Source organism: Anomaloglossus baeobatrachus, unplaced genomic scaffold (assembly GCF_048569485.1).
Source record: "Anomaloglossus baeobatrachus isolate aAnoBae1 unplaced genomic scaffold, aAnoBae1.hap1 Scaffold_318, whole genome shotgun sequence".
NCBI classification, from domain to species: Eukaryota; Metazoa; Chordata; class Amphibia; order Anura; family Aromobatidae; genus Anomaloglossus; species Anomaloglossus baeobatrachus.
The window spans coordinates 43,539-65,722 of NW_027442579.1; the positions used below are offsets into that span (position 1 = coordinate 43,539).

Sequence of the window (22,184 nt, forward strand, 5' to 3'; positions counted from 1 at the left end):
TGAGGAAGTCTGCTTCCCAGTTTTCTACGCCCGGGATGTGAACCGCTGATATGGTGGATGCTCTGTCCTCCACCCACAACAGAATCCGCCGGACTTCCTGGAAGGCTTGCCGACTGCGTGTCCCTCCTTGGTGGTTGATGTATGCCACCGCTGTGGAGTTGTCCGACTGAATTCGGATCTGCTTTCCTTCCAGCCACTGCTGGAAGGCTAGTAGGGCAAGATACACTGCCCTGATTTCCAGAACATTGATCTGAAGGGTGGACTCCTGCTGAGTCCACGTCCCTTGAGCCCTGTGGTGGAGAAAAACTGCTCCCCACCCTGACAGACTCGCGTCTGTCGTGACCACTGCCCAGGATGGGGGTAGGAATGATCTTCCCTGTGATAATGAGGTGGGAAGAAGCCACCATTGCAGAGAGTCCTTGGCCGTCTGGGAAAGGGAGACTTTCCTGTCCAGGGAAGTTGACTTCCCGTCCCATTGGCGGAGAATGTCCCATTGAAGTGGGCGCAGATGAAACTGTGCAAACGGGACTGCCTCCATTGCTGCCACCATCTTCCCTAGGAAGTGCATGAGGCGCCTTAAGGAGTGCGACTGACCATGAAGGAGAGACTGTACCCCTGTCTGTAGTGACCGCTGCTTGTCCAGCGGAAGCTTCACTATCGCTGAGAGAGTATGAAACTCCATGCCAAGATACGTTAGTGATTGAGTCGGTGACAGATTTGACTTTGAAAAGTTGATGATCCACCCGAAAGTCTGGAGAGTCTCCAGCGCAACATTCAGGCTGTGTTGGCATGCCTCTTGAGAGGGTGCTTTGACAAGTAGATCGTCCAAGTAAGGGATCACCGAGTGTCCCTGGGAGTGCAAGACTGCTACCACTGCCGCCATGACCTTGGTGAAAACCCGTGGGGCTGTCGCCAGACCAAAAGGCAGAGCTACGAACTGGAGATGTTCGTCTCTTATCACAAAACGTAGAAAACGTTGGTGCTCTGTAGCAATCGGCACGTGGAGATAAGCATCTTTGATGTCTATTGATGCAAGGAAATCTCCTTGAGACATTGAGGCAATGACGGAGCGGAGGGATTCCATCCGGAACCGCCTGGCGTTCACATGCTTGTTGAGCAGCTTTAGGTCCAGAACAGGACGGAACGAGCCGTCCTTTTTTGGAACCACGAAGAGATTGGAGTAAAAACCTTGCCCTTGTTCCTGAAGAGGAACAGGGATCACCACTCCTTCTGCTCTTAGTGAGCCCACCGCCTGCAGAAGAGCATCTGCTCGGTCGGGATGTGGGGAAGTTCTGAAGAACCGAGGCGGAGGACGAGAACTGAACTCTATCCTGTACCCGTGAGACAAAATGTCTGTTACCCACCGGTCCTTGACCTGTGGCAGCCAAATGTCGCAAAAGCGGGAGAGCCTGCCACCGACCGAGGATGCGGAGGGAGGAGGCCGAAAGTCATGAGGCAGCCGCCTTGGAAGCGGTTCCTCCGGTTGCTTTCTTGGGGCGTGAGTGAGCCCGCCAGGAATCTGAGCCCCTTTGCTCCTTCTGAGTCCCTTTGGACGAGGAGAATTGGGCCTTGCCGGAGCCTCGAAAGGACCGAAACCTCGACTGCCACCTCCTTTGTTGAGGTTTGCTTGATCTGGGCTGGGGTAAGGAGGAGTCTTTACCCTTGGACTGTTTAATGATTTCAGCCAATTGCTCACCAAACAGTCTGTCTACAGATAGTGGCAAGCTGGTTAAACATTTTTTGGAAGCAGAATCCGCTTTCCATTCTTTTAACCACAAGGCTCTGCGCAAAACCACCGAGTTGGCAGACGCCATTGAGGTACGGCTCGTAGAGTCCAGGACAGCGTTGATAGCATAGGTCGCAAACGCAGACATTTGCGAAGTTAAGGACTCCACTTGCGGCACTGCTGGACGTATGATAGAGTCCACCTGTGCCAGACCAGCTGAAATAGCTTGGAGTGCCCACACGGCCGCGAATGCTGGAGCAAACGACGCGCCGATAGCTTCATAGACAGATTTCAACCAAAGGTCCATCTGTCTGTCATTGGCATCTTTAAGTGAAGCCCCATCCTCCACTGCAACTATGGATCTAGCCGCAAGCCTGGAGATTGGGGGATCCACCTTTGGACACTGGGTCCAGCGTTTGACCACGTCAGGGGGAAAGGGATAACGTGTATCCTTAAGACGTTTGGAGAAACGCTTGTCTGGATAAGCATGGTGTTTCTGGACTGATTCTCTGAAGTCAGCGTGGTCCAGAAAAGTACTCAGTTTACGCTTGGGATACCTGAAATGGAACTTCTCCTGCTGTGCAGCTGCCTCTTCTGCTGAAGGGGCTGGGGGAGAAATATCCAACAGTCTATTGATGGCCGCTATAAGGTCATTTACCATGGCGTCACCATCAGGAGTATCCAGATTGAGAGCGGTCTCAGGATTAGACTCCTGATCACCCTCCTCTGTCTCATCATGCAGAGACTCTTCTCGCTGAGACCCTGATCCGCGTGATGACGTGGAGGGTCTCTCCCAGCGAGCTCGCTTAGGCTGCCTGGGACTGTCATCTGAGTCAGAGCCTTCAGCCTGAGATGCCTGGGACCCCCTTGAAGCACGGATTAACTCCAACTGAGGGGGACCGGGGAACATTGACGCAGCAGTGTCCATGGTCTGAGTAACTGGCCTGGCCTGCAAGGTCTCTAGGATTTTTGTCATAGTGACAGACATCTTGTCAGCAAAAACTGCAAACTCTGTCCCCGTCACCGGGACAGGGTTCACCGGTGACTCTGCCTGGGCCACTACCACCATAGACTCCGGCTGACGAAGTGGCACAGGGACCGAACATTGCACACAATGGGGGTCATTGGAACCTGCCGGTAGATCAGCCCCACAAGCGGCACAAGTAGCGTATACAGCCTGTGTCTTGGCACCCTTGCGTTTTGCGGATGACATGTTGTCGTCTCCTCAGAGCAATATAGGGTATACAGCCAAGAAGCGAACTTACAGTGCAATATATATATATATATGGTATAGAGAAAAAAATACACCAATATAACACTGTGGCACTAGTGGGGCCAGCACTAATGTGCTGCTTACCGCCCGCTTAACGCGGGTGTGTGGTCGCCAGAAATCCCTTGTCTGGGTCTCCCAGAGCCTGTGTCCGTTCTCCAGCCAGACTGCATGTAGGAATGGCTGCCGGCGTCCTGTGGAGAGGGGCGGGCCCTGGGCGTGTGCAGACAAAGTGCGGGAAACCTGCGCCCCACTGTGCTCAGTGAGAGGGCTGGAGTATGTAAATAAGACTCCAGCCCTCGGCGCTGACTATCGTACAGCGTCTCTCCCTTGCCCTGATTGACAGGGTGGGGGCGGGAACGAAGCGGAGCTAGGCCGCAAAAGCCGGGGACTAGATTTATAAGCGCCGCCGTCGTAAAAGCACGGTCGGCGCTAAGTCCCCGGCGCACCACAAGTCTCAGCCGCGCCGCCGCTCCAGGGGCGGCCGGCGCGGCAGTCCCCAACACATAATGTCCCTCAGAGAAACTGCAGTGACTGTAACCCCAGCGCGCAGCGCTACTGTCCCCGGCGCACTAGCACACCCAGCAAGTCTGGAGTGTGCGCGCCTGTCCATACGGGGACACAGAGTACCTGAATGTTGCAGGGCCTTGTCCCTGAACGGTACCCAGCTCCGTATCCAGCAGGTTCTACGGGTCTGTGGATGGAGCCCGGCCTCAGGGCTTGGGGGCCGGTAAGATCCCACTTCCTCAGAGCCCCTCAGGGGGATGGGGAAGGAAAGCAGCATGTGGGCTCCAGCCTCCGTACCCACAATGGGTACCTCAACCTTAACAAACACCGCCAATAGGAATGGGGTGAGAAGGGAGCATGCTGGGGGCCCTAGTATGGGCCTTCTTTTCTTCCATCCGATATAGTCAGCAGCTACTGCTGACTAAACAGTGGAGCTATGCGTGGATGTCTGACCTCCTTCGCACAAAGCTTGAAAACTGAGCAGCCCGTGATCCCACGGGGGGTGTATAGCCAGAAGGGGAGGGGCCTTACACTTTTTAGTGTAATGCTTTGTGTGGCCTCCGGAGGCAGTGCTATACACCAATCGTCTGGGTCTCCCAATGGAGCGCCGAAGAAGAAGGGAATTTTGTTACTTACCGTAAATTCCTTTTCTTCTAGCTCCTATTGGGAGACCCAGACGATTGGGTGTATAGCACTGCCTCCGGAGGCCACACAAAGCATTACACTAAAAAGTGTAAGGCCCCTCCCCTTCTGGCTATACACCCCCAGTGGGATCACTGGCTCACCAGTTTTAGTGCAAAAGCAAGAAGGAGGAAAGCCAATAACTGGTTTAAACAAATTCACTCCGAAGTAACGTCGGAGAACTGAAAACCGTTCAACATGAACAACATGTGTACCCGAAAAACAACCAAAAATCCCGAAGGACAACAGGGCGGGTGCTGGGTCTCCCAATAGGAGCTAGAAGAAAAGGAATTTACGGTAAGTAACAAAATTCCCTTCTTCTTCGGCGCTCTATTGGGAGACCCAGACGATTGGGACGTCCAAAAGCTGTCCCTGGGTGGGTAAAGAAATACCTCATGTTAGAGCTGCAAAGACAGCCCTCCCCTACGGGGAGGCAACTGCCGCCTGCAGGACTCTTCTACCTAGGCTGGCGTCCGCCGAAGCATAGGTATGCACCTGATAATGTTTGGTGAAAGTGTGCAGACTCGACCAGGTAGCTGCCTGGCACACCTGTTGAGCCGTAGCCTGGTGTCGTAATGCCCAGGACGCACCCACGGCTCTGGCAGAATGGGCCTTCAGCCCTGATGGAACCGGAAGCCCAGCAGAACGGTAGGCTTCAAGAATTGGTTCTTTGATCCATCGAGCCAGGGTGGCTTTTGAAGCTTGCGACCCCTTGCGCTTACCAGCGACAAGGACAAAGAGTGCATCCGAGCGGCGCAGGGGCGCCGTGCGGGAAATGTAGATTCTGAGTGCTCTCACCAGATCCAACAAATGTAGATCCTTTTCATACCGATGAACTGCATGCGGATAAAAGGAAGGCAAGGAGATATCCTGATTAAGGTGAAAAGAGGATACCACCTTAGGGAGAAACTCCTGAATGGGGCGCAGCACTACCTTGTCCTGGTGGAACACCAGGAAAGGAGCTTTGGATGACAGCGCTGCTAGTTCAGACACTCTACGAAGAGACGTGACCGCTACCAGAAATGCCACTTTCTGTGAGAGTCGAGAAAGTGACACATCCCTCAGGGGCTCGAAAGGCGGCTTCTGGAGAGCAACAAGGACCTTGTTTAGATCCCACGGATCTAACGGCCTCCTGTACGGAGGTACGATATGCCTGTGGAGAGGGGCGGGCCCTGGGCGTGTTGAGACCAAGAGCGGGAAACTTGCGTCCCCACTGTGCCCAGTGAGAGGGCTGGAGTATGTAAATAAGACTCCAGCCCTCGGCGCTGGCTATAGAACAGCGTCTCTCCCTTTCCCTGATTGACAGGGTGGGGGCGGGAACGAAGCAGAGCTAGGCCGCAAAAGCCGGGGACTAGATTTATGAGCGCTGCCGCCGTAAAAGCGCGGGCAGCGCGAGTCCCCGGCGCACTACAAGTCCCAGCGGCGCCGCCGCTCCCGTAGCGGCCGGCGCGGTAGTTCCCAAGACATAAAATCACTCAGCTAAGCTGCAGTGACTCTAACCCGAGCGCGCAGCGCTAGTGCCCCCGGCGCACTAGCACACCCAGCAAGCCTGGAGTGTGCGTGGCCTGTCTGTGCGGGGACACAGAGTACCTGAACGTTGCAGGGCCTTGTCCCTGACTGTACTCAGCTCCTCCAGCAGGGTCTCTGGGTCTGTGGATGGAGCTCGGCCTCAGGGTTTGGGGGCCGGTAAGATCCCACTTCCACAGAGCCCCTCAGGGGGATGGGGAAGGAAAGCAGCATGTGGGCTCCAGCCTCCGTACCCGCAATGGGTACCTCAACCTTACAAACCGCAAGTGGGGTGAGAAGGGAGCATGCTGGGGGCCCTATATGGGCCCTCTTTTCTTCCATCCGATAGAGTCAGCAGCTACTGCTGACTAAACAGTGGAGCTATGCGTGGATGTCTGACCTCCTTCGCACAAAGCAGAAAACTGGTGAGCCAGTGATCCCACTGGGGGTGTATAGCCAGAAGGGGAGGGGCCTTACACTTTTTAGTGTAATGCTTTGTGTGGCCTCCGGAGGCAGTGCTATACACCCAATCGTCTGGGTCTCCCAATGGAGCGCCGAAGAAAAGAGGTTTCTGTTTCGCATTCAGCGAGTCAACATGTAAATTTGCATCTAACTGCAGATTTCGGTATGAGCGCTTCTTCTGCGGGGACAATCATGCCAGCTTCAAATGTTACAAGAAGCAGAACCATGGTGCACAACAGCAACACAACACTAAAGGCCCATTTACACACAACGATATCGCTAACGAGATCTCTCAGGGTCACGGTGTTGGTGACGCACATCCGGCCTCGTTAGCGATGTCGTTGTGTGTGACACCTTTTTGCGATCAGAAACGATCGCAAAAAGGTGTCAAATAGTTTGTCGTGTACATGTCGGTCATTTTTAAAAAATCGTTCCTCGTTTGGAACGCTGGTTGCTTGTTGTTCCTGCGGCTGCACGCATCGCTATGTGTGACACCGCAGGAACGAGGAACATCGTACCTGCGGCCGCCAGCAATGAGGAAGGAAGGAGGTGGGCGGGATCGTTCAGCGGCCACAGTGACGTCGGTGAACAGGTAATTGCATGTGACGCTGCCGTAGCGATATTGTTCGCTACGGCAGCGATCACCCCATGACGAGCCACCGACGTGGGCGGGTGCTATCGCTCGCGACATTGCAAGCGATGTTGAGCGTGTAAAGCCCGCTTAAGGAGTCCAGTTTTAAAAGCAGCGACACCAGTGATGTTACAAAACATGTCGGGATGGTTAGGACGCTGCCCAGACAGACAGAAAGCAGAGTTAATCTTAGAAGGTTTTGAGAATGTTTTTTTTTTTTTGTTCCAGAATTTAAGGGGTCGGTGTGCGTTGGGTTGAGAACCTTCAGTGAGGGATTCTGAATCTGTGGTGGCTTCCAAAGTAATGAAGCAGATTCAGTTAGGTGGGGTGGCCGGCCCTTTTATTACACCTCTGTTCCCGAACGTCAGGCTTTTTCCACTCGGGTTAGTTCCTAAGAAGGAGAAAGGCAGTTTTTGACCAGGCTGTGGATTTAGTAAAGGGAGCCACCTCCCTTACTTTAATGCTAAATCCGACATACAATCAGTGCTCAGATTGCTGTCAGTCACCCTGGGGGAAGGTCGCCCTGGGGTAAGGTCGCCCTGGGGTAAGGTCGCCCCGGGAAAAAAAAAAAAAAAAAAGGTTGCCCCGGGAATAAAAAGGTTGCCCCGGGAAGAAAAAGGTTGCCCCGGGAAGAAAAAAGTCGCCCCGGGAAAAAAAAAAAAAAAGGTTGCCCCGGGAAGAAAAAGGTTGCCCTGGGAAGAAAAAGGTTGCCCCGGGAAGAAAAAAGTCGCCCCGGGAAGAAAAAGGTCGACCTTTTGAATATGACTGGCAGGAAAAGAAGGGAATTTTGTTTACTTACCGTAAATTCCTTTTCTTCTAGCTCCAATTGGGAGACCCAGACAATTGGGGTGTATAGCTTCTGCCTCCGGAGGCCACACAAAGTATTACACTTAAAAGTGTAAAGCCCCTCCCCTTCTGCCTATACACCCCCCCGTGCATCACGGGCTCCTCAGTTTTGGTGCAAAAGCAGGAAGGAGGAAACTTATAAATTGGTCTAAAGTAAATTCAATCCGAAGGAAGTCCGGAGAACTGAAAACCATTCAACACGAACAACATGTGTACACAAAGAACAACAGCCCGAAGGGAACAGGGGTGGGTGCTGGGTCTCCCAATTGGAGCTAGAAGAAAAGGAATTTACGGTAAGTAAACAAAATTCCCTTCTTCTTTGTCGCTCCATTGGGAGACCCAGACAATTGGGACGTCCAAAAGCAGTCCCTGGGTGGGTAAAATAATACCTCGTAATAGAGCCGTAACGGCTCCGTCCTACAGGTGGGCAACCGCCGCCTGAAGGACTCGCCTACCTAGGCTGGCATCTGCCGAAGCATAGGTATGCACCTGATAGTGTTTCGTGAAAGTGTGCAGGCTCGACCAGGTAGCCGCCTGACACACCTGCTGAGCCGTAGCCTGGTGCCGCAAAGCCCAGGACGCACCCACGGCTCTGGTAGAATGGGCCTTCAGTCCTGAGGGAACCGGAAGCCCAGAAGAACGGTAGGCTTCGAGAATTGGTTCCTTGATCCACCGAGCCAGGGTTGATTTGGAAACCTGTGACCCTTTACGCTGGCCAGCGACAAGGACAAAGAGTGCATCCGAGCGGCGCAGGGGCGCCGTACGAGAAATGTAGAGTCTGAGTGCTCTCACCAGATCTAACAAGTGCAAATCCTTTTCACATTGGTGAACTGGATGAGGACAAAAAGAAGGTAAGGAGATATCCTGATTGAGATGAAAGGGGGATACCACCTTAGGAAGAAATTCCGGAACCGGACGCAGAACCACCTTGTCCTGGTGAAACACCAGGAAAGGGGCTTTGCATGACAGCGCTGCTAGCTCAGACACTCTCCGAAGTGATGTGACTGCTACTAGGAAGACCACTTTCTGCGAAAGGCGTGAAAGAGAAATATCCTTCATTGGCTCGAAAGGTGGTTTCTGAAGAGCCATCAGCACCCTGTTCAGATCCCAGGGTTCTAACGGACGCTTGTAAGGAGGGACTATGTGACAAACCCCCTGCAGGAACGTGCGTACCTGTGGAAGTCTGGCTAGGCGCTTCTGAAAAAACACAGAGAGCGCTGAGACTTGTCCCTTAAGGGAGCCGAGCGACAAACCCTTTTCCAATCCGGATTGAAGGAAGGAAAGAAAAGTGGGCAAGGCAAATGGCCAGGGAGTAAAACCCTGATCAGAGCACCAGGATAAGAATATCCTCCATGTCCTGTGGTAGATCTTGGCGGACGTTGGTTTCCTGGCCTGTCTCATAGTGGCAATGACCTCTTGAGATAACCCTGAAAACGCTAGGATCCAGGACTCAATGGCCACACAGTCAGGTTGAGGGCCGCAGAATTCAGATGGAAAAACGGCCCTTGAGACAGCAAGTCTGGTCGGTCTGGTAGTGCCCACGGTTGGCCCACCGTGAGATGCCACAGATCCGGGTACCACGACCTCCTCGGCCAGTCTGGAGCGACGAGGATGGCGCGGCGGCAATCGGACCTGATCTTGCGTAACACTCTGGGCAGCAGTGCCAGAGGAGGAAACACATAAGGCAGTTGAAACTGCGACCAATCCTGAACTAATGCGTCTGCCGCCAGAGCTCTGTGATCTTGAGACCGTGCCATGAATGCCGGGACCTTGTTGTTGTGCCGGGACGCCATTAGGTCGACGTCCGGCATCCCCCAGCGGCAACAGATCTCTTGAAACACGTCCGGGTGAAGGGACCATTCCCCTGCGTTCATGCCCTGGCGACTGAGGAAGTCTGCTTCCCAGTTTTCTACGCCCGGGATGTGAACTGCGGATATGGTGGAGGCTGTGGCTTCCACCCACAGCAGAATCCGCCGGACTTCCTGGAAGGCTTGCCGACTGCGTGTTCCGCCTTGGTGGTTGATGTATGCCACCGCGGTGGAGTTGTCCGACTGAATTCGGATCTGCTTGCCTTCCAGCCACGGCTGGAACGCCTTTAGGGCAAGATACACTGCCCTTATCTCCAGAACATTGATCTGAAGGGAGGACTCTGGCTGAGTCCAGGTACCCTGAGCCCTATGGTGGAGAAAGACCGCTCCCCACCCTGACAGACTCGCGTCCGTCGTGACCACCTCCCAGGATGGGGGTAGGAAGGATTTCCCCTTCGACAATGAAGTGGGAAGAAGCCACCACCGAAGGGAGGCTTTGGCTGCCTGAGAAAGGGAGACGTTCCTGTCGAGGGACGTCGACTTCCTGTCCCATTTGCGGAGAATGTCCCATTGAAGTGGACGCAGATGAAACTGCGCAAAAGGAACTGCCTCCATTGCTGCCACCATCTTCCCTAGGAAGTGCATGAGGCGCCTCAAGGGGTGTGACTGGCCTTGAAGGAGAGATTGCACCCCTGTCTGTAGTGAACGCTGTTTGTCCAGCGGAAGCTTCACTATCGCTGAGAGAGTATGAAACTCCATGCAGAGATATGTCAGTGATTGGGCCGGTGTCAGATTTGACTTTGGGAAATTGATGATCCACCCGAATCTCTGGAGAGTCTCCAGAGCAATGTTCAGGCTGTGTTGGCATGCCACTCGAGAGGGTGCCTTGACAAGCAGATCGTCTAAGTAAGGGATCACCGAGTGTCCCTGAGAGTGTAGGACTGCTACCACTGTTGCCATGACCTTGGTGAAAACCCGTGGGGCTGTCGCCAGGCCGAAAGGCAGTGCCACGAACTGAAGGTGTTCGTCCCCTATGGCGAAACGCAGGAAGCGCTGATGCTCTGGTGCAATCGGTACGTGGAGATAAGCATCTTTGATGTCTATTGATGCTAGGAAATCTCCTTGGGACATTGAGGCGATGACGGAGCGGAGCGATTCCATCCGGAACCGCCTGGTTTTACGTGTTTGTTGAGCAGTTTTAGGTCCAGAACAGGACGGAAAGATCCGTCCTTTTTTGGCACCACAAACAAGTTGGAGTAAAAACCGTGGCCCTGTTGCTGAAGAGGAACCGGGATCACCACTCCTTCTGCCTTCAGAGTGCTCACCGCCTGAAGAAGAGCATCGGCTCGCTCGGGGGGCGGAGATGTTCTGAAGAATCGAGTCAGAGGACGAGAGCTGAACTCTATCCTGTAACCGTGAGACAGAATGTCTCTCACCCAACGGTCTTGTACCTGTGGCAGCCAGGCGTCGCAAAAGCGGGAGAGCCTGCCACCGACCGAGGATGCGGTTTGAAGAGGCCGAAAGTCATGAGGAGGCCGCTTTGGGAGCGGTTCCTCCGGCGGTCTTTTTAGGACGTGACTTAGACCGCCATGAATCGGAGTTCCTCTGATCCTTCTGTGGCCTGTTGGACGAGGAGAATTGAGACCTGCCCGCGGGCCGAAAGGACCGAAACCTCGATTGTACCTTCCGTTGTTGAGGTCTGTTTGGTTTGGACTGGGGTAAGGATGAGTCCTTTCCCTTGGATTGTTTAATGATTTCATCCAATCGCTCACCAAACAGGCGGTCGCCAGAAAATGGCAAACCGGTTAAGAACTTTTTGGAAGCAGAGTCTGCCTTCCATTCACGTAGCCACATGGCCCTGCGGACTGCCACCGAATTGGCGGATGCTACCGCCGTACGGCTCGCAGAGTCCAGGACAGCATTAATGGCGTAGGACGCAAACGCCGACGCCTGAGAGGTTAAGGACACCACCTGCGGAGCAGAGGCACGTGTGACTGCATTAATCTGCGAGTGACAAGCTGAGATAGCTTGGAGTGCCCATACGGCTGCGAATGCCGGAGCAAAGGACGCGCCGATAGCTTCATAGATGGATTTCAACCAGAGCTCCATCTGTCTGTCAGTGGCATCTTTGAGTGAAGCCCCATCTTCCACTGCAACTATGGATCTAGCCGCCAGTCTGGAGACTGGAGGATCCACCTTGGGACACTGAGCCCAGCCCTTGACAACGTCAGGGGGGAAGGGATAACGTGTGTCCTTAAGGCGCTTAGTAAAGCGCTTATCTGGACAAGCTCGGTGTTTCTGGACTGCCTCTCTGAAGTCTGAGTGATCCAGAAACGTACTCATTGTACGCTTGGGAAACCTAAAACGGAATTTCTCCTGCTGAGAAGCTGACTCCTCAATTGGAGGAGCTGGGGGAGAAAGATCCAACACCTGATTGATGGACGCTATAAGGTCTGGCGTCTCCTTCAGGTGTATCTAGGTTGAGAGCGGCCTCAGGATCAGAATCCTGATCTGCCACCTCCGCTTCATCCTCTAGAGAGTCCTCTTGCTGAGACCCTGAGCAGTGTGATGAAGTCGAGGGAAGCTCCCAGCGAGCCCGCTTAGGCGGTCTGGGACTGCGGTCCGTGTCGGAGACCTCACCTTGGGACCTATGAGTCACCCCAGGAGCACTTTGCTGCTCCAACCGAGGGGGGCCTGGGGTCAATGATTCAACAGTGCCCGGGGCCTGTGTTACCGGTCTGGACTGCAAGGCTTCTAGTATCTTAGCAGACCATTTATCCATAGACTCAGAAAGTTTGTCAGCGAATACTGCAAACTCCGTCTCTGTCACCTGGACAGTGGTAGCAGGTGGTTCCACCTGGGCCACCAGTGGCAGAGGCTCCGGCTGAGTAAGTGCCACAGGGGCAGAGCATTGCACACAATGAGGGTAGGTGGAACCTGCCGGTAGCATAGCCGCACATGAGGTACAGGTTGCAAAGTAAGCCTGTGCTTTGGCACCCTTGCTTTTTGCGGACGACATGCTGTTGTCTCCTCTGAGTACAATCCGGTAGGGTATATAGCCAAAAACCAACAGTGCGACCGTACAGAGTAAATGTATAGCATATAAGCATATATATATATATATACACTTCGGCACCCAGGGGGGCCAGCACCTAGTAACAGGTGCGGCTTACCGACCGCCCAAAGCGGTTGTGTGATCACCAGCTTTCCTGCCTGGGCCTCCCAGAGCCGTGTTGTCTCTCCTCTCCAGCTTCAGAAGTGCTGACAGGAATGGCTGCCGGCGTTCTGTGAGGAGGAGGGGGCCGTGGGCGTGCCCTAGAAAGTGCGGGAATCTGGTGCCCCACGGTGCTCAGTGAGGGGGGAGGAGGATACAAAGTATGCTCCAGCCCTCAGCGCTGACGTCAAGTGCAGCGTCCCGCCCTTCCCCTGACTGGCAGGCCCGGGGGCGGGAGTATGCGGTACTAGGCCGCAGAAGCCGGGGACTAAAGTTATAAGCGAGGCCGGCAAACAAGCGCGGTCAGCGCGGTAGTCCCGGCGCATTAACACACCCAGCAGTGCTGCAGCGTGTATAACACAAGCGCTCCATGCGCCGTCCCCAAGGGGACACAGAGTACCTCACAGTTGCAGGGCCTTGTCCCTGACGATACCCGGCTCCTGTCCAGCAGATTCCCCAGGGGCTGCGGAGGGAGCACGGTCCCAGTGCCTGGAGACCGATTAGGATCCCACTTCACCCAGAGCCCTTAAGGGATGGGGAAGGAAAACAGCATGTGGCTCCTGCCTATGTACCCGCAATGGGTACCTCAACCTTAACAGCACCGCCGACCAGAGTGGGGTGAGAAGGGAGCATGCCGGGGGCCCTGTTATGGGCCCTCTTTTCTTCCATCCGATATAGTCAGCAGCTGCTGCTGACTAAATTGTGGAGCTATGCGTCGCACAAAGCATAAAAACTGAGGAGCCCGTGATGCACGGGGGGGTGTATAGGCAGAAGGGGAGGGGCTTTACACTTTTAAGTGTAATACTTTGTGTGGCCTCCGGAGGCAGAAGCTATACACCCTAATTGTCTGGGTCTCCCAATGGAGCGACAAAGAAAGACAACTTTGAAGAACCTGCAGTCATTGTTAGGGCTTTTGAATTTTAGTTTGCGGATTTTTCCGATGGGCAGGGTCTTTTCTAGACGGTTATATGAGGCCACTACAGTAAAGGACTTCTGTCACCAGGTTCACATATTCGTTTGTTCCAGCAGCTTAAGGAAGATTTGTTTATGTGGCTTTGTTTTTGCAAAAATGTTAAATGGTGTGGCAGCGCGAGTTTAGGAATTCTGACGAGTTGCAGTTGTGTTTTGGTCACGGTAAGTTTGGTTTTGGTGTTTTTTGTCAGGGAGAATTTTACTGGATTTTTGGCATCATTCTTGGAGGGTTAGCGGTGTTATGGGTAGTGTCACAGCTAGGTCTTTATTCCCAGTTTTGTTTTTAATTGACATATGGGGTGTTAAGTTGTCGAAACAGAGGATTTTAGTGTTATCAGTAAGGATCTGGTATTCTCCATTAATACAATGTCTGCCCGATGTTGTTGGGGAATTAGGATTCTGAGGCATTTAGTCTTGAGGTGTCTTAAGTATAACATGTGGGTTAAAGCGCGGTTTGAGACAGGTAGGATGAATGAGTTGGGCAATGCTCTCTCAGCAGGATCAATAAGAACTTCTTCATATTGGAGGCAATTCCTCTTGGACGTCTTTGCCCATAGAGTTTATGGAGTGCAGTGATGGATTAATCCCTTCGGTCATTAGGAGGTCTGTGGCCGATTCATCATGGCCCAGGTATTCGGCCGCATGGTTAGAATGGCAGAATTTCTGTGCGTTATGTAAAGCTGATTGTTTTCAGAGCAATGCGAGATTGGTGCTCGGTTTCTTGGCATTTTTGATTAAGAAGAATTTATCTGTAGGGTCGGTCTCCAATATTTTTTGGGTGTGTCGTTTTTCTTGAAGCTGCATGGTTCGGTTCAACAGGTGTCAAGGGAGGAATTTGGGTGAAGACTGCTAATGGAGTCTTCATTTGGGATATTCAGAGACTGTGCCGAATTAGATATACATAATCAGAGCCGATATTAATGTATCAGACAATGAATACATGAGACATGTTCTCCTTGAGCCAGCATCACCAACTGACTCGTGTATTCGATAGATCCAATTAATTATACAGAAAGAAGGGAATTTTGTTACTTACCGTAAATTCCTTTTCTTCTAGCTCCTATTGGGAGACCCAGACGATTGGGTGTATAGCACTGCCTCCGGAGGCCACACAAAGCAATTACACTAAAAAGTGTAAGGCCCCTCCCCTTCTGGCTATACACCCCCAGTGGGATCACTGGCTCACCAGTTTTAGTGCAAAAGCAAGAAGGAGGAAAGCCAATAACTGGTTTAAACAAATTCACTCCGAAGTAACGTCGGAGAACTGAAAACCATTCAACATGAACAACATGTGTACCCGAAAAAACCCAAAAATCCCGAAGGACAACAGGGCGGGTGCTGGGTCTCCCAATAGGAGCTAGAAGAAAAGGAATTTACGGTAAGTAACAAAATTCCCTTCTTCTTCGGCGCTCCATTGGGAGACCCAGACGATTGGGACGTCCAAAAGCTGTCCCTGGGTGGGTAAAGAATACCTCATGTTAGAGCTGCAAGACAGCCCTCCCCTATAGGGAGGCAACTGCCGCCTGCAGGACTCTTCTACCTAGGCTGGCGTCCGCCGAAGCATAGGTATGCACCTGATAATGTTTGGTGAAAGTGTGCAGACTCGACCAGGTAGCTGCCTGGCACACCTGTTGAGCCGTAGCCTGGTGTCGCAATGCCCAGGACGCACCCACGGCTCTGGTAGAATGGGCCTTCAGCCCTGATGGAACCGGAAGCCCAGCAGAACGGTAGGCTTCAAGAATTGGTTCTTTGATCCATCGAGCCAGGGTGGCCTTAGAAGCCTGCGACCCTTTGCGCTTACCAGCGACAAGGACAAAGAGTGCATCCGAACGGCGCAAGGGCGCCGTGCGGGAAATGTAGATTCTGAGTGCTCTCACCAGATCTAACAAATGTAAATCCTTCTCATACTGATGAACTGCATGAGGACAAAACGAAGGCAAAGAGATATCCTGATTCAGATGAAAAGAGGATACCACCTTCGGGAGAAACTCCTGAATGGGGCGCAGCACTACCTTGTCCTGGTGGAAGACCAGGAAGGGAGCCTTGGATGACAGCGCTGCTAGCTCAGACACTCTCCGAAGAGATGTGATCGCTACCAGAAAAGCCACTTTCTGTGATAGTCTAGAAAGTGAAACCTCCCTCAGAGGCTCGAAGGGCGGCTTCTGGAGGGCAACTAGTACCCTGTTCAGATCCCATGGATCTAACGGCCGCTTGTACGGGGGTACGATATGGCAAACCCCCTGTAGGAACGTGCGCACCTTAGGAAGGCGTGCCAAACGCCTCTGAAAAAAGACGGATAGCGCCGAGACCTAACCTTTAAGGGAGCCGAGCGACAAACCCTTTTCTAACCCAGATTGCAGGAAAGAAAGAAAGGTAGGCAATGCAAATGGCCAGGGAGACACTCCCTGAGCAGAGCACCAGGATAAGAATATCCTCCACGTTCTGTGGTAGATCTTAGCGGACGTGGGCTTCCTAGCCTGTCTCATGGTGGCAACGACCCCTTGGGATAATCCTGAAGACGCTAGGATCCAGGACTCAATGGCCACACAGTCAGGTTCAGGGCCGCAGAATTCCGATGGAAAAACGGCCCTTGGGACAGTAAGTCTGGTCGGTCTGGTAGTGCCCACGGTTGGCCGACCGTGAGCTGCCACAGATCCGGATACCACGCCCTCCTCGGCCAGTCTGGGGCGACGAGTATGACGCGGCTGCAATCGGATCTGATCTTGCGTGGCACTCTGGGCAAGAGTGCCAGAGGTGGAAACACATAAGGGAGCCGGAACTGCGACCAATCTTGCACTAGGGCGTCTGTCGCCAGCGTTCTTTGATCGCGAGACCGTGCCATGAAGGCTGGGACCTTGTTGTTGTGCCGGGACGCCATTAGGTCGACGTCCGGCCTTCCCCATCGGCGACAGATTTCCTGAAACACGTCTGGGTGAAGGGACCATTCCCCTGCGTCCATGCCCTGGCGACTGAGGAAGTCTGCTTCCCAGTTTTCTACGCCGGGGATGTGAACTGCGGATATGGTGGAGGCCGTGGCTTCCACCCACATGAGAATCCGCCGGACTTCCTGGAAGGCTTGCCGACTGCGTGTCCCCCCTTGGTGGTTGATGTATGCCACCGCTGTGGAGTTGTCCGACTGAATTCGGATCTGCCTTCCTTCCAGCCACTGCTGGAAGGCTAGTAGGGCAAGATACACTGCTCTGATTTCCAGAACATTGATCTGAAGGGTGGACTCCTGCTGAGTCCACGTACCCTGAGCCCTGTGGTGGAGAAAAACTGCTCCCCACCCTGACAGACTCGCGTCTGTCGTGACCACCGCCCAAGACGGTGGTAGGAAGGATCTTCCCTGTGACAATGAGGTGGGAAGAAGCCACCACTGCAGAGAGTCCTTGGCCGTCTGGGAAAGGGAGACTTTCCTGTCCAGGGATGTTGACTTCCCGTCCCATTGGCGGAGAATGTCCCATTGAAGTGGGCGCAGATGAAACTGCGCAAACGGAACCGCCTCTATTGCCGCCACCATCTTCCCGAGGAAGTGCATGAGGCGTCTTAAGGAGTGTGACTGACTTTGAAGGAGAGCCTGCACCCCAGTCTGTAGAGACCGCTGCTTGTCCAGCGGAAGCTTCACTAGCGCTGAGAGGGTATGAAACTCCATGCCAAGATACGTTAGTGATTGGGTCGGTGACAGATTTGACTTTGAGAAGTTGATGATCCACCCGAACGTCTGGAGAGTCTCCAGTGCAACAGTCAAGCTGAGTTGGCATGCCTCTTGAGAGGGTGCCTTGACCAGTAGATCGTCCAAGTAAGGGATCACAGAGTGTCCCTGAGAGTGCAAGACTGCTACCACTGCCGCCATGATCTTGGTGAACACCCGTGGGGCTGTCGCCAGACCAAATGGCAGAGCTACGAACTGAAGATGGTCGTCTCCTATCACGAAGCGTAGAAAGCGTTGGTGCTCTGTAGCAATCGGCACATGGAGATAAGCATCTTTGATGTCTATTGATGCTAGGAAATCTCCTTGAGACATTGAGGCAATGACTGAGCGGAGGGATTCCATCCGGAACCGCCTGGCGTTCACATGCTTGTTGAGCAGTTTTAGGTCCAGAACAGGACGGAATGAGCCGTCCTTTTTTGGCACCACAAAGAGATTGGAGTAAAAACCTTGACCTCGTTCCTGAAGAGGAACAGGGACCACCACTCCTTCTGCTCTTAGAGAATTCACCGCCTGCAGAAGGGCATCTGCTCGGTCGGGATGTGGGGAAGTTCTGAAGAACCGAGGCGGAGGACGAGAACTGAACTCTATCCTGTACCCGTGAGACAAAATGTCTGTTACCCACCGGTCTTTGACCTGTGGCAGCCAAATGTCGCAAAAACGGGAGAGCCTGCCACCGACCGAGGATGCGGAGGGAGGCGGCCGAAAGTCATGAGGCAGCCGCCTTGGAAGCGGTACCTCCGGTTGCTTTCTTGGGGCGTGAGTGAGCCCGCCAGGAATCAGAGCTTCTTTGCTCTTTCTGAGTCCCTTTGGACGAGGAGAATTGGGGCTTGCCCGAGCCTCGAAAGGACCGAAACTTTGACTGCCACTTCCTCTGTGGAGGTTTGCTTGATCTGGGCTGGGGTAAGGAGGAGTCCTTACCTTTAGACTGTTTAATGATTTCCGCCAATTGCTCACCAAACAGTCTGTCTCCAGATAATGGCAAGCTGGTTAAACATTTTTTAGAAGCAGAATCTGCTTTCCATTCTTTTAACCACAAGGCTCTGCGCAAAACTACAGAGTTGGCGGATGCCATTGAGGTACGGCTCGTAGAGTCCAGTACCGCATTGATAGCGTAGGTCGCAAACGCAGACATTTGTGTAGTTAGGGACGCCACTTGCGGCACTGCTGGACGTATGATAGAGTCCACCTGTGCCAGACCAGCTGAAATAGCTTGGAGCGCCCACACGGCCGCGAATGCTGGAGCAAACGACGCGCCGATAGCTTCATAGACAGATTTCAACCAAAGGTCCATCTGTCTGTCATTGGCATCTTTAAGTGAAGCCCCATCCTCCACTGCAACTATGGATCTAGCTGCAAGCCTGGATATTGGAGGGTCCACTTTTGGACACTGGGTCCAGCGTTTGACCACGTCAGGGGGAAAAGGATAACGTGTATCCTTAAGGCGTTTAGAAAAAACGCTTGTCCGGATAAGTATTGTGTTTCTGGATGGATTCTCTGAAGTCAGAGTGGTCCAGAAAAGTACTCAATTTACGCTTGGGATACAGGAAATGGAATTTCTCCTGCTGTGCAGCTGCCTCCTCTGCAGAAGGGGCTGGGGGAGAAATATCCAACAGCCTATTGATGGCCGCTATAAGGTCATTTACCATGGCGTCACCATCTGGCGTATCCAAATTGAGTGCGGCGTCAGGACAAGACTCCTGATCACCCACCTCTGAGTCATCATATAGAGACCCTTCTCGCTGAGACCCTGATCCGCGTGATGACGTGGAGGGTCTCTCCCAGCGAGCTCGCTTAGGCGGACTGGGACTGTCATCGAAGTCAGAGCCCTCAGCCAGTGATGCCTGGGACCCCCTTGAAGTACGGATTAATTCCAGCTGAGGGGGGCCGGGGAACATAGACACAGCGGTGTCCATGGTCTGAGCAACTGGCCTGGACTGCAAGGTTTCCAGGATTTTTGCCATAGTCACAGACATTTTATCAGCAAAAACTGCAAATTCTGACCCCGTCACCGGGGCAGGGTTCCCAGGCGTCTCTGCCTGGGCTACCACCACCATAGGCTCTGGCTGACGAAGTGCCACTGGGACTGAACATTGCACACAATGAGAGTCGTTGGAGCCTGCTGGTAGATTAGCCCCACATGCTGTACAAGCAGTGTAAGCAGCCCTTGCCTTGGCACCCTTGCGTTTTGTGGATGACATGTTGTTGTCTCCCCAGAGGAATATAGGGTATACAGCCAAGAAGCGACCGAACAGTGCAGTATATATAAATATATAGAAATATATCTGGTACAGCGAAAAACAGTACACAAATATAACACTGTGGCACTAGTGTGGCCGCACGTATGTGCTGCTTACCGCCCGCTTAGCGCGGGTGTGTGGTCGCCAGAAATCCCTAGCCTGGGTCCCCCAGAGCCTGCGTCCGTTCTCCAGCCAGACTGCATGTGTATAATGGCTGCCGGCGTCCTGGGGAGCTGCAAGCCTGGGGGCGGGCCTAGGGCGTGCACAGAGAAAAAGCGCGAAGCCTGTGTCCTACTGTGCTCAGTGAGAGGGCTGGAGCATGTAAATCGTGCTCCAGCCCTCGGCGCTGCCGATTGAACAACGTCTCTCCCCTACCCTGAGTGACAGGGTGGGGGGCGTTAACGAAGCGGAGCTAGGCCGCAGAAAAACCGGGAACTAAAGTTAGAAGCGCCGCCGCCGTAAAAGCGCGGTCGGCGCGTCCCCGGCGCACTACAAGTCGCAGCTGCGCCGCCGCTCCAGGGGCGGTCGGCGCGGCGATCCACACACATAAAGTCCCCCAGTAATCTGCGGGGACTATAAGCCCAGCGCACAGCGCTACAGTCCCCGGCGCACTAGCACACCCAGCAAGTCTGGGGTGTGCGTGGCCTGTCATACGGGGACACAGAGTACCTGAAAGTTGCAGGGCCTTGTCCCTGAACGGCACTCCCGCTCCACATCCAGCAGGTTCTATGGGTCTGTGGATGGAGCCCGGCCTCAGGGCTTGGTGGCCGGTAAGATCCCACTTCCTCAGAGCCCCTCAGGGGGATGGGGAAGGAAAACAGCATGTGGGCTCCAGCCTCCGTACCCGCAATGGGTACCTCAACCTTACAAACCACAAGTGGGGTAAGAAGGGAGCATGCTGGGGGCCCCATATGGGCCCTCTTTTCTTCCATCCGATATAGTCAGCAGCTACTGCTGACTAAACAGTGGAGCTATGCGTGGATGTCTGACCTCCTTCGCACAAAGCAGAAAACTGGTGAGCCAGTGATCCCACTGGGGGTGTATAGCCAGAAGGGGAGGGGCCTTACACTTTTTAGTGTAATTGCTTTGTGTGGCCTCCGGAGGCAGTGCTATACACCCAATCGTCTGGGTCTCCCAATGGAGCGCCGAAGAAAGCTACTTTGGCCTTGAAGCTAAACAGGGAGTACTTTTACTCCTTAATTTCTCACAGCGCAGTTTGTTTCTTGTACATTCTTTCTGTGTGAACATTACTGATAACACTTTTGCAGCTTCACATTCTGGCTTCATTATCTTTGGTTAACTCCTTCATGACTATACAGCTTAGAATTATATTATGGGTCTATGCGATGGCTACATAGCCAGACAGATTATTATGCAACTACATCTATATTTTGATTATTTACATACACAGATATTCTTATTACGTTTAAACCAACTACAGCTCAGGCGACCTCCACACAGGCACTGAAGGATCTTAGGAGGAGCAGGTGGATGCCAGATAGTCGTAGGCCGATTTCGGCTGGCTTGTTGGTTATATTGCGGATACGTCGCCATCTGTTTTACTATTTTTTAGGCCACTGTCTGTAGAGGGGCGTTCGTTCTGGCGTACTTCGGGGCTTTCAGGATTAGTGATCTAGCTTTTGTGAGACCAGGTTGTCAGGATTACTGTTTTTCAGATGTTTCTGTTACTAATAAATTGTTGGTTATTTTATCGGTAGGTCAAAGTCTGACCAGGAAGGTTTAGGGACGCAGGTCGGGTTATTTAGGATGAAGAATTCTGTGATCTGTCCTATTGTGAATGTTAATATTTGGCTGCGCATTAGACCTTCATTTAAGGGGGCGTTTCTGCTCCATAAGGATGGACTCCGGGGACAGTTTCTCAGTTCACTTCAGTTTTTTAAAAAAATGCCAGTGTAAGCTGAATATGGGGCATCTCAGGTTATCCTCCCATTCATTTAATACTGGGGCAGCTACAGAGGCGGCCAGGAAGGGGTTACCATCGAAAAAGATTATGGGGATCCAAGCGTTACAGGATTTATGTCCGTCTGAACTTGTTAGTGTAAATCTTCATCAGATTTCAGGTCCCATTGTGATTTGGGTAGTGGGACATTCTTACAATTTTTGGGCCAAGAGAAGAGCGTCAGGAAGGTGTTATGCCATTAATATGGAACATTTTAATACTCTATGGTACAGAGTCAGGGGAAGGAGACGGTACGGACTGATGAAGGAGATGTCTTGTGTGAACTGGAAGATTATGATGCCAAAACGTTAGGTGTTTCCATTATTTTGTCCAACCCCTGTATATACAGGCCTTGTGTTGTCATGCTCTGTGCCTATATACAGTAGGTGTCACGCACAGACCCCCAGTGGTGAGGAGGAGGTATGACACTTACTGTTTGCTCTGGAGGACTCTGCGCTCCAGCTCTCGGTTGCTTTCCTCCAGGTTTTCCTTCTTCTCCTGCAGCGTGTGTTTCTGCGTCTTGAGGAGCTCCATCTCCTGGTGCTCCTTCTGCAGGACCTGCTGCTGGCCCTCCACCTCTCCGTGGACTCGCTGCAATGTCCTCTGCAGGTTCTCCAGCTCCAACTTTCCCTAAGGGCAGAGTAATCACTGA

General features: G+C 53.0%; 1 protein-coding gene across 1 annotated transcript in view; it reads right to left on the reverse strand.

The window, feature by feature from the left end:
* LOC142269304 (centriolin-like) overlaps positions 1 to 22,184 on the reverse strand; it is a 153,029-nt gene that overhangs the window by 25,617 nt on the left and 105,228 nt on the right. Inside the window, exon 33 of the mRNA XM_075332401.1 lies at positions 21,966 to 22,162. Within this exon, the coding sequence (XP_075188516.1) occupies positions 21,966 to 22,162 (197 nt within the window). The remainder of the gene's footprint in view (positions 1 to 21,965; positions 22,163 to 22,184) is intronic.